Below are 12,533 nucleotides of genomic sequence, written 5' to 3' on the forward strand. Positions count from 1 at the left end.
TGACTCTAAGTCAACAAATTCCTCATTGCACCATCTAGCTTTCTCTCTTTGTTGTCCCATCTTTCTGAGCAGGGTGGTCTGGCTTCTTTTCGGGTTCTTCATCCCTTTCCAGGCTGCTTTATGTAGATGTCCCTTAAAGGTCTAACCTTAGCGCAGGATCATTGGTTTTAAAAGTGAGGCGTTAGAGACTGTCTAATCCAGGCCTACACGCTATGTGGCTCAGCCACCCAGAATCCTTTGGCCTGTAGCAAGTGCTGGGGCTATAAGCAGCCCTCAGGCACAGGTTGTACATGCCTGGTCTAATCCAAACCCTCATTTTATAAACGAGAAAATGGCCCTCTTCTCTCTTTATACTCTTTAGTTTGGGGATCTTCTTCACCACCACATCAACTACCATCCTTATTCCTTTTACTCAATTCAACAAGAGTTAAATATTGTTTAAGGGACTGTGCTAGGTGCTGAGGATACAAAATTTAAAAAAAAATGTCCCTACTCTCAGTAAGCTGAGGGAACAATGTGAATGCAAACAAATGCATACAAGGTGATTTCAGAGGGGTAGAATGCCCTGGGGAGCTCAGGAAAGGCCTCATGGAGGAGGTGGCAGCTGCACTCATCCTTCAAGGGAGACATGGGTTCCAAGGGGCAGAAGTGAGGAGGGAGTGGACACTAGGCAAGGGAGATTGCCTCTGCAAAGGCCGAGGGGCAGAAGATGGGGTATGATGGACAGGGGACCAAAAGTAGGCTAGAGAGCTGCTTAGCATGAGGGAGAGTCACGAATGAGTCAGAGGAAGATTGTGATGAACTTTAAATGCCAAGCATGTGATCTCAGAGGCAAGAGGGAGCCACTGAAACTTCTTTACCAGGAGAATGATATGACCAGGCCTGCTATTTTAGGAATATTAATTTGACAGCTGTGTGGAGGGTAGATTGGAGAGGGGAGAGACTTAGAGCAGGGTAATCTATTAGCTTCAATAAGAAGGTGATAGGAATAGTCCAGGGGAAAGGTAATAGGGGCCTGGTGGCCAGGGGAGTAAAGAGATGCTGGACCCAAAAGTTATTGTGTAACTGATTGAATATAGGAGGTGAGAACAAGAGAAGAGTCAAGAAGACTCTCAGATTGTGATTCTGGGTGACTGCAAAGATGGAGATACTCTCAGCAAAAACGGGAGTTAGGAGGCAAGATGGATTTGGGGGAATGAGAATGAAGTGTTTTGGAAGTGGGATCAAAATCTGTCTATAACCTGTTCCTCCTTCTGACTTCACTCTCTGTATATGACACCATGAATTATCTGGACACATGTTTATCTTTGGGATTATCTGTGAGACTCTTTCCTTGATCACTCACATCCAGTTTTATCAAGAGAGTGGTTAGAGCATTTCCCATGTAGCTGAACTTCTGGGCTTTCACTCCACGGGTAGTAACTCTGGCCCCTTGTTAAAGGGCATGAAGAACCAGAGGCTCTTTGTTCCTTGGTTCTTGTGAAGGCTTGAGGAGGGGAGAAAGGGGAAGATTGTGCCATACAAGTTTGGGGACTGAGCCAGGAACAGCTTCTTATTCTTGGCTATAAGGAGCAAGGAGACAATTGTTTGTGTTCTATTTTGTTGTGACAGTGTCAACAACAGTTCTTCCTTGAACTTGTAGCAAGGGAAGAAAAGAAATTCCCTCCTCTCTACCACCCTCTTTCCCCATTCCCCAATAGTGACAGCATGAATATGGCAGCAAGGACTTATACTTACCTAGACAAGCCTGAGACTGGAGCTCAAAACTCTGGCTGCCTCTTCCATCTAGTTTCTTTCCTTGAGCTTTGATCATCAAACAATACTAAGAAATGGACATTTCTAGTCCTAACAGCTGCCTCAGAAGTTCAAGTCCCTGAGTCTGTGCCACTTACCCAGAGGCAGGAGCTCTTTGCAGCTGCGTTCTCAGAGAAGATGACCATCCCCAGGAGGGGTCTACAGTTGAGAGAACTAAGAAAGCTTAAGCTCTGCCTAGCTGGGGCCACCTCTTTGGAGAAGATTATGGCTGCAAGAAGTATTTCCCTCTGGGCAACTAGCACTGACTCAATGACTTTGAACGGGCACCACCCTACCAGTCTCTGTAACCTAAATATTCCACGTGCTGACCTTCCTGCCCTGTCCTTTAAACCCTTCTTTACATCAGAAATGCCCTCATTTCATTTTCCAGATTCCTAAGCATTCTTTATAAAGCCCATTTCAAATGCCACCTCCTTTATGAACCCCCCTACATCCCATTCATCCATCAACAGAGACCCTTTGCTTCCCACATCACCTATCATTTTTATAACTCATTATCACATAGTAGTATGCATTATGTCTGTATCTAATCCCCCTACAAGGCTGTAAGCTCCATGAGGGCAGGGATCCCTTTTATTTAAACTTTGTATCACTCTTGGAACAGCATACACTTAATAAAGGTTTGTTTAAAGAAGGAATAAATGGATCTTCACTAATGAGTTGAGACTATAGTAGCAGACCATCTTAGTCGGGAGGACGGAGAACAGATCCGGAGGAACCTGGCTTGAGGGAAGAAAAGGCAGAAATTCAGGCACAGGCTTTTAGAGGCCTGTCCCACTGCTTCTGAAACCCCGGAGTGGAAGTTTTGTCAGGGCCACTGAGGTGACCTGCTTCCTTTCATCATCTTGTTGCTTTTTGGACCATGGACAACTTTTGGCAGTCTGGTGAAACCTATGGACCCCTTCTCAGCATAACGTCAATGCATAAAATAAAATACTACGATTACAAAGGAAACCAATCCTCCTGTAATAATTATCCAAATGTTTTTCCTAAGGGCCCCCAACATAAGAGCCCCTTTCTGCATCCCCAGCTTGGCCAGGTGACCTGAGCTCTCTGCAGTCAGAAGTTTTTGGTGGAGGAAATGCTGGCACACCTGGGGTTTTCTGATTGCTTCTCTATTTAATTCGTTAATTATTAAAGCAGAAGTGTTAGGCCTGGAGATTGCTCCGCCCCTACCCAACGGCTCTGGGGAGACGAGGGCCAACAGGTGCAGGGCTGGGGTACGAGACACCATTCAGAGCCACCACGCACATGTGCAGTCCGGAGTGGGTGGTGCCTAAATCAGTTTCGATTCCGGGGTGGGTAGGTGGAATAAGCCTGTGCGCAGGCGCGCGAGGGACCAGGCTGGGTTGCGTGGCCTAAGGCCACATGGCTCCGCCCTCCTACCCCTGACTATGTAAAACCCCTTGGGGCCGGGGGTCGCTGCGTTTCACTCAGCTGCAGGGGCCACAGATAGAGCCCTTGCTGAGGCGGAGCTGCGTCCGCTCCTCATCATGGTGAGTGGGGTAGGGTTCAAGGGTTGGGGAAGGTGCTGGCTCTGGGTGCACAGCCATAAACTAAGTGGATGCAAACCTGTTGTTTTCTAGCCTAGGGGCCGGAAGGGTGATGGGCACACTCTCCTCCCCAACACATCCAGCTTCCGCCTTCCCCGGGATGGATGATTCACTTCTGAAGTCTAGGGTGGAAGTGCGGGGAAACATGCCAGACTCCGAATTGTGAGATACCTGGGTTCAGAAACTGTTTCCGCATCGTCAGATGGGTACAGTGATGCTTGTAATACCCGCTTCACAGAGGTATTGCAAGGTTCAAACAAAGAATTTTGCAAACTTCTGAAGCGTGCGCAAGGCGTCGTGTTGGGAGCGGGCACAAACTCGGGTCAGCCTGGGCCAGCGCAGGGTGCACAGTGGACTGGGATCGGGCAGACAGGAGCCGTATCCAGGCTGTGCTCTGCCCATAGGCTGAGTGGAAAAGATGCTCCTTCCCAGAAGTGTTCAGGCAGGAGCTTACCCGCAACTGTCATTGTCCAGGATTAGAGACCTTCCTGCGTATCCCCACCCTCATGGTTTGGGCCGGAGGAGTACAGGGTTTAAATCTCAGCCCCGCAGCTTGCTTGGCAAATCATTTTCTTTTGGCCTTGGGAATTAGCAAATTAGCCTTTGGCGAGGGGACGAGGAGGAGGGGCTGGAGCAGCGTAGCTCCGTATATGGGTTTCAGCAGCTTTTGTTCTTATACCTACTAGCATTTAGCAGCTGGGGAAAAACAAGAACCTCAGAGGTGTAAACCGCACAGCGAAATTCAAATGCGAGGCTGGACCCAGAACCCTAGGTGCCCTGTGCCACCCGTTCTAGGGCAGGCGCACAGACCATGACTTTGTCGGAGGAAGACGGCAGAGGAGGAGGAGGAGGTGGCCGCTGTAGTGGTAGTGAAAGGAGCCAATTGTCCAAGCAGTTCCAGTTCCCCCTCCCCTCCCTTCCTCACCAACTCCTCTGTGGGGCTATTGTGCCCCCCTCCCATTCTAGACAAGAGAGTATTATTTTCTTCTGACTGATTGTTCCAGGGGGGGGTGGCCTTTTACAAACACTTCTCCCTGCTCCCCACTGGTTTTGCTACAAAAAACCAAAGACCCCCAAAGGTGAACTCTTTAAATGGGCGGGATGGGGAACTTTTAAGAAGTTTTACTGATAACTTGTTTTTACATAAGTCATTTCGGGAAATTCTGCCCTCCCCCCATTTCAACGAAACGTCAGTAAAACAATTAAAAAACACCAAACCCAAAACAAGGATACAGTTATTGTGTGACAAGCTATGTAACATTCCACTCTAGTATAGAAGGCATAAGAGGTCAGGATGAGCCCTAGGACCCTCATAGGTGAGAGGGATGTTGAAGATAGGTAAAGGGCCCAAGAGAACTGGGACCCCCAAACCTTTGTAATGCCCTCTCCTTGCCCTAAGCTCCACCACGCTATTTCTCAGAGGCCTAAGTCAAGTTCGGCCTCCTCCATGAAGATTTCTCTGATCTCCCCCAGGTGATGGTGACCTCTCCTTTCTCAGATTTCTCATAGACCTTTGCCTGAATTGCTCCATTGCATAGCCACCATCTTCCCCTAATTATTTGTGTGTCTTATTCCCTTTATTGTAAGGTATTGTATTGTATGGTATGGTAAGCTCCTTTGAAGGCAGACATTGTAAATACATAGTAAGTGCTCCGTAAATGTTTGTAAATGTTTACAGAATTGAATTTCCTAAGTAAGAAATAAGCATGAGCTGGAAGATAAAAGGTGTTCATTCTGCTCTTGTGCTGTCTGAGCAGGGCTGACATTTTGCTGTGCTCTGTCTACTCAAAGGGAAGTATGGTAAGAGTAGTCTCACCTGGGGACCTGCTGATCTAGCCTCAGAGCAAAAGACAGCGGAAAGCTGGGTGAGATCATTCACACTCCTTCCCCAAGCTAGCCACACAAGAAGTGGGAAGGTACCCAGGAATCCTAAGGAAGAGATGATAAGTGTGCCTTAAGAGTGATCACTGCTCCTTCCACCAAAAAAAAGGACCTCAAGTCTATTTATCAAACAGGCATTTATTGAGTGCCTTCTATGTTCCAGAAACTGTTCTGGGTGCTGGGGATGTAAAGAAAAAAGTGAGACAGTCTCTCCCTTTGAGGAGCTTACAGTCTACTGGGAGGACAGAACATATTTTCAGATAAATATAGGATCTACATTTTAGAATTAAAAAAATTTTTTTTACAATATTTTACAGTAATGGGTTGGGTGGGGTTAGGGCAGCATTAACAGCTGGGGAAAACATGAGAAGAAGTGACCCTGAGCTAGCACTTAAGTTGAGCCCTTAAAGAAGCCAAGGGTTCCAAGAGGTGGAAGTTAGGAGGGAGAACATTCCAGACATGGGCACAGAGGCAGATGAATTCCTGTGTATGGGGTACAGGAAGTAAGCCATTTTGGCTAGAGTTAGTTGTATGGGAAGGGAAAAGTGATTTATACTTAGCTTAGAAAGCTAAGGCTAGAGTCAGAACGTGAAGCTACAATAGAGGAGTCTGTATTTGCTCCTAAGAGCAATGAGGAACAGTACATTAGGATATAAGGTTATCTTCCTGAGGCACAAGAAGAAACTGTCCCAAACTTGGTCTTATGGTCTGGGTTCTGGCTTATCTTTGCCCAGGCAGTAAAAGGGTGTTTTTTTGTGTGCTTGTGTGAGGAACAACTCTTGTTCATGGGCAGGTTAGTTACAGTATCAGACATCTTATAGTATCAGAGCTCAAAAGGCCCTTAGGGACCAGCCAGTCTTATCTTACAGGAGGCAGCAGCTGAAGTGTAGGGGAGGAAGTGGTTCACTAAAGCTCACTAAAGGGGGAAGGAGCTTGACTTAGCAATCCTTAGCAGGAGTATGGGGAGGGTCTTTGAGGATCTGGTTATGGGGGAGGAGTCCCAAGTATGGCTTTCTCAACTGGGGTCTGTCACTGCTGCTGAAGGGGAGAGGAGATGAGGGCAGTTGCAGTAACCAGATTGTAAAACTTTGGCATGGTTGATGGAAAGAGGTGGGGAATGAGAGTGAGCAGTACGACTTGGTGATGACTGTTGACTGACCTGATGTAATCAGTGATGTCATCAACTCTGGGATCTGCCAAGATTGATATCCTGATTCTTCCCTTCTCTTTGCCCTGGTCCTGCAGAACAGAGGTTTCTCTCGGAAAAGTCACACATTTCTTGCCTAAGATTTTCTTCCGCAAGATGTCCTCCTCAGCTGCCAAGGACAAGCCTGAACTACAGTTCCCATTCCTGACTGAGGAGGAGACTGTGAACACAGTCCGTGAGTGCAAGACTCTCTTCGTCCTACGGGGGCTGCCAGGCAGTGGGAAGTCCACACTGGCCCGGGCCATTGTGGATAGGTATCGTGATGGCACCAAGATGGTGTCTGCTGATGCCTACAAGATAAATCCAGGCTCGCAGGCTGCCTATCATGAGGAATACAAGCAGCTCGATGAGGACCTGGACGTCTTCTGCCGCCATGACATTAGTGTGCTGGTAGTGGATGACACCCACCATGAGCATAATCGCCTGGAGAAGATCTTCGACGTTGCTGACCAGTACCAGTACATGGTAGTGCTGGTGGAGCCTAAGACATCATGGCGGCTGGACTGCACTCTGCTTAAGGAGAAGAACCAGTGGCAGCTCTCTGCTGATGATCTGAAGAAGCTGAAACCTGGTGTGGAGAAGGACTTTCTGCCACTCTACTTTGGCTGGTTTCTGACCAAGAAAGGTTCTGAGAGCTTGCAGAAGGTTGGACAGACCTTCCTGGATGAGCTGAGCAGCCAAAAGGCCTTCAAGAAGGAGATGAAGCACTGTATGTAGGACAGGGCTTGGGGGCGGGAGGGCAGGGAAGCCTGAAAGACCTTCAGCTCATCAGTAGATCGTACATACATAAGATCATTTTCTTATCCACAAGGTGGACAACGAGGCGGTAAACAGTGAAATCCAATGCAATCTTCCAGTGTAACCCTCCCCTGCTCCCCTTCCCAAGCATATATTTGGACTGCCTTCCCATCATTGGCTTAGGGAAATAGATTTTAACATCCTAAAGTTACCAAACTCTTGGTAACTTTTCTTGAGGCAGCTAGGTGGTATGGTGGATAGCTTGCTATTGGGCCTGGAATCAGGAAGACCTGAGTTAAAATCTGGCTGTAGACATCTATTTTTGAGAGGCAGCTGTGGATAGAGTGCTGGGTCTCGAGTCAGGAAGACTCATCTTCCTGAGTTCAAATCTGAGTCAAATCAGACACTTACTAGCTGTGTGACCCTGGGCAAGCCACTTAAACTATTTGCCTCAGTTTCCTCATCTGTAAAATGGGGATAATAACACCAACCGACCAAGGATTGTGAGGATCAAATGAGATAATTGTAAAGTACCTAGCACAGTACCTGGCACATAGTAAGTGCTTTATAAATGTTAGCTGTTATTAGTATTACTAAACTGGAATCATAGCACTGTTGGGGGCATTAGAGACCATCTTGTTCAATTCCTTCTTGTTGCAAATGAGAAGAACCCTGAGGCCTGGAGAGGGAAAATGGCTAAGGGTCAGAATTGGGACTAGAAGCCAAGTGTCTTGAATCTTCAGGCTAGTGCCCTTGTACTTGGCCTGGTTTCATTTCACCCACATACTGGCTCTGACCAGAGCACTTTGCTGTCTGTGACCTCAGACTCAGGAAGCCACTCAGACAGTGGATCCTAGCATCCCCAGTTTCTTCTTCATTTGTTAATGGCTCTGTCATTCACTCATCTACCAAACCTTTATTCTTCCCAAAAGAATCTGGTAAGCCAAAGCCAGAATAGGCAGGTAATACAGTCCCTACACCAAGGGCATATGATCCACTGAGAAGGCAATTAGAAACAAGTTGGGATTATTGAGCCCCTGGCTGATCTGGAGAACTGAGAAACCAAAACGTTTAGAGCAGTCACTCATCCGGAGACCACCGGGACAGGAGGAGGGAGAGCAGCAAAGCCCAGAGATAGAGCCCCTGGAGGCAGAGCACATCTTACCTCTGACTTGGTGGGTGGCCTCTGGTGGGGTACATCACTTCTGAGCCTACTTTCTGGGTCTACACAAGGGAAACATCCTGACATGTGGAGAGGAGGAATCAGTGAGGGGGAGCTAAGACCAAGAGGGGTCACTCTCAGAAAGGGGATGGGAAAGTACCTTCGCTCCTTAGAGAAAAAGATTATGGTTCTAGAGAGAAAAAGACACCCCGATTCCCAGGGCAGCCAGGGACATTTTGGGGAGAATGATGAATCTAGATGGTCCAAACACAAAATCATAGAATTAGAGCTGGAAGGGAGTTTAGAAGCAACTTAAGTCTAACCCTCCCCCCATTTTATAGATGGAAAGACTGAAGCCCAGTAGGGGGAACTGACTTGCCCATACCCTCAGATTAAGGAGCAGGATTTGAATCCATGTCCTTTGATTCTTTCTACTGTATCACAGTGCCTTTTGCAAAAACATCTTTCCTCGATCTCCGCCCCCTCCCCATTCCCAAACACCTAGATTTTGGGGTGGGGCAACACTTAGTCTGTAATGAGGTGCCTGAATCTAAGGTAAACCTTTGGACTAAGGGCTAGGGACCTGGGAGTGAGAAGAACATATGGCAGGGAGCTGCCCAGACTGACAGAGGAATCAAGGGTGGGGAGGAGTTACCAAATCTATACTGAGCCTGGAGAGCAACCAAACCCCGAGAGAAGGGACCCCCAAATTGATGTAAATACCAACTCTATATCACAGCCAGTAGCTCTCATGATTTTAAATGAGTGAAAAAATAATTTATTAAGTAGTTACTGAACTGATTCTACCTTTGTGAGGGCTGATGTTATAAGTCACTACTCTATTTCCTAGAGTTTGTGCACTTGAGCAGGGAAAGTACTTAGGAAAAGCAACAACAGCCAGGAGGCCCAGGCACATACACAGTCCACACTGCCTACCCCCAGACTACCATTCATACAGGTTTGCAGTTAAATAATGTCTGCAAAATGTTTCACATATATTATCATTTTGATTTGTGACAGCACACTGAGATAGGAGCTATTATAATCCCTATTTTACAGATGAGGAAACTGAGGCACAGGAAGCTTAAGTGGTTTGCCCAGGGTCCCACACCTAATAAGTAAGATAGGATTTGAACTTGGACCTTCCAAACTCCAACTCTCATGCTGCAACCCCACACTCCCTCACTTCTGACAATTTTATGGTCTTTGGTAGAGGGACCAAATTATAGATACACAAGGTTTTTTGTTTCTCCATATCCAAATTTTAGGGAAAGATTAAAATATTCAATACTGGTGCCCTTTAAAAGTGTCAGAAGCACTTGATTTAGGAACATAAAATATCCTTTTACTGAGTGCTTAAGATAGCTAGATATGATGGCTCAAAAAGAACAGCATAACATTTAAGTCCCAGGAAATTAAAAATGAATCAGTCACATTTCCCTTATTAGTCTTGCCCCTTTGAAATCGATGATCTAAGACAGAGGTGCTCTCTTTAAGCCAGGGCCCTGTAACCTGTTCTCCTGATGCATTCCTTCCTCCCTTTCCCCATAGTTGTGTCTGGGGATGAATCTAAGGAGAAGATTTCCTTGGCTTCCTACTTTGTGAAGAGGCCTCCAGGGGTGCTGCACTGCACCACCAAGTTCTGTGACTATGGGAAGGCGGATGGGGCCAATGAGTATGCCCAGCAGGATGTGAGTGCTGGGGCTAATTTGGGGAGTTGGCCGGGAGGGGGGCATAGGAGGAGGGGAAGGGCTTTTCCTAAAGTCCAAAGACAACTACCAACCCAAGACTGAAAGGAAATTAAGCAATAGATCTAAGGGAAATCAGGGGAAAAGGTTTTTAAAAAAATCCCTTTTCCCTATTTCATTTTGGTGGTAATTTCTGTCCAAGGAAACTGGCTGGAAAAGACTATATGGCGGGGACTTGCCCCCACCAAGATTTCCTAAAAACCAAGTCTAGGGATAGATCTTCTGAGCCTAGATTTCCTGAAGCCACTAAGAATACCCTTCACCCAACATGAATATATAGAAGCATGAGAACCCATGGGAAACTCAAATGCCAACTGAAGAAGTGTCCCTTCCACACATCTGTTTCTGCCTCATTGGTTAAACATCTATGGCTGATGCTCCATCCCTGCCTGCTTAGCTTTTCACCCTCAAAGCAAGACATAGGAAGTTTTTCACCGTCAGCTTTATCTCCAGCAACTTCTGCATCTCCAGTTGGCTCCCACTTTCCCTCTAACATGCTGCTAGGCTACCTTAACCAGCCTTAACATTGCTTCCACTTCCTAGTCTTTTTTTCTCTTTCCTGTGCCCCTGATATGGTGACTGACCCACTGTCAAACCACCTGTTCTTTTCTCCCCCCTACCTCAGGTGGTGAAGAAATCCTATGGTAAGGCCTTCACCCTGATTGTCTCCGCACTATTTGTGACACCTAAGACGATGGGTGCCCGGGTGGAGCTGGGTGAGCAGGAGCTGCTGCTGTGGCCGGCAGACGTGGACAAGACACCTACTGACAACCTGCCCCGAGGCAGCCGTGCCCACATCACACTGGGCTGTGCAGCAGGTATACAGCCTGTGCAGACCGGTATTGACTTGCTGGAGATGCTTCGGCAAGAGAAGGGGGGAACTCAAGGAGAGATGAGCGAGCTAAGTCGAGGCAAGCTCTATTCCTTGGGCAATGGGCAGTGGATGCTGCATCTGACCAAAAAATTAGAGTTTAGGGCCATCTTCACAGGATACTATGGGAAAGGCCACATTGTGCCCACGCACAGCAGCCGAAAGGGAGGTGCCTTGTCATCTTGTACCATCATCTAGATAGTGGGCTACCCTTTCAAACTATTCAACCCCTCTTCCTTACGTGGGGGTGAGTAGGAGACACTGCCCTCTACTTGACTTTTTTATGCCATTAACTCACCTGTAACTTTTCAAAACTTGTAAAATAACTGCCCCTTTCCAACCTAACACCCTTATGCTCTAAGTCAGAAGGAACATTTGGGAGACTGGACCAAAGTCCTAGGACTCAGGACATGTTACCCCGTGGGGGGCCCCCCTCCCCCATTACTCACCCAGTCTCTAGCAGCAGCACCCCTTGGGTCTTTTAGTCCTAAGGTACTCCATTTCCCTTGGTGTACTCTACAGAGAAGGCATGTAGCACTTCCACAAGAGACCCCTGTCTTCTCTCCCTCCCCACCCCACCCTGCCCCACTCCCAACACAGGCTTTTACCTTCTTTGTTAATTACTACAGTTCTGGGAAGCCTAGACCTGGCTGCAGGGTCTGGGAAGTGTTTACTCTTCCCTTCCTGTGAGTCTAGTTCTTCATTCCCCCATTCCCCTCTACCGTCATGATGAAACTGATAGGGGGAAAATAGGGGGACTCTAAAAGAACTGTATTGATGACTGATTAGGAAAGTGCACAACAGTAAAACAGATTGCCCTGTCTGGGAGGGTGGGGCCTTAGGCAGAGATTCACCCCACTCTAGTGATGTACTTTCCCTGTATAGAGAGGAAATTCAGGCCAAAGGGGTTGGGAAGCCTGCCGGGATTGCTATATATTCATGGAGAAGACTGGGGCTGGGGCTTCCTTGCCACGAGGCTGGTAAAGGCCTCCCTCCATCTGCCTTCCTCTCCAAGGGGGTTTTTAACACTGCTTTGCATACTTCATTTCCTCTCACATAACCATCTTGGTGTTGTGCTTTGACTCTGGCCTGGCTCCTGTGCAATATGGGACCTTACTCATTATGCTGTTTCTCAACACAAGTGCTTGGGATTTGAGTTAAACATCCTGGTTTTGCCCTATCCCCCAAATTGTAAGACCGTTAATGAAATAAATCTCAATAATCTTAATCATGTGCCATTTTGTCTTTCTTGCCCTCTCTTCCACAGTGAGGGACTCGGGCAGCTGTCTGCCTACTAGGACTTTATCAGGGCTGGCTTTGTCCCATAGTCTGTGGGGCCATTCGTCCTGTCTCTGGGCTGGCCAGCCACAGCTGCAAGGAAGCTGGGCAGCTGAACAGTGCCTGCTTTCATAAGAGGGCAGGAGCAAGAGCAAGCTGGCCCAGGCAAGAGAGATGGATACAGAGACCACCCCTATTTACCTTGCCTATCTAGACTTCTGAGGGACCCTGGCTTGAGCCTTCCACAGAGTTTGCTATTCAAAGACACACTTCCATTTCC

The 12,533-nt window shown here is 47.5% G+C and overlaps 1 protein-coding gene across 1 annotated transcript; it reads left to right on the top strand.

Moving 5' to 3' along the window:
* The first annotated feature begins 3,142 nt into the window (after positions 1–3,142).
* CNP (2',3'-cyclic nucleotide 3' phosphodiesterase) lies at positions 3,143–12,203 on the top strand. Its single transcript, XM_020972731.2, has 4 exons — positions 3,143–3,311; positions 6,495–7,165; positions 9,908–10,047; positions 10,730–12,203. The coding sequence occupies exons 2-4, from the start codon at positions 6,553–6,555 to the stop codon at positions 11,171–11,173; spliced, it is 1,197 nt and encodes a 398-aa protein (XP_020828390.1). The 5' UTR covers positions 3,143–3,311; positions 6,495–6,552; the 3' UTR covers positions 11,174–12,203.
* Positions 12,204–12,533: the final 330 nt, after the last annotated feature.

Source organism: Phascolarctos cinereus, unplaced genomic scaffold (assembly GCF_003287225.1).
Source record: "Phascolarctos cinereus isolate Bilbo 61053 unplaced genomic scaffold, phaCin_HiC Scaffold_5;HRSCAF=322, whole genome shotgun sequence".
NCBI lineage: Eukaryota > Metazoa > Chordata > Mammalia > Diprotodontia > Phascolarctidae > Phascolarctos > Phascolarctos cinereus.

Bases quoted from the DNA above. Each gene is read 5' to 3' on its own strand.
- CNP (XM_020972731.2), top strand. From the start codon at position 6,553: ATGTCCTCCTCAGCTGCCAAGGACAAGCCTGAACTACAGTTCCCATTC. The intron at 7,166-9,907 runs GTATGTAGGACA...CTTTCCCCATAG, and splicing joins CAAGAAGGAGATGAAGCACT to TTGTGTCTGGGGATGAATCT. The intron at 10,048-10,729 runs GTGAGTGCTGGG...CCCCTACCTCAG, and splicing joins ATGAGTATGCCCAGCAGGAT to GTGGTGAAGAAATCCTATGG.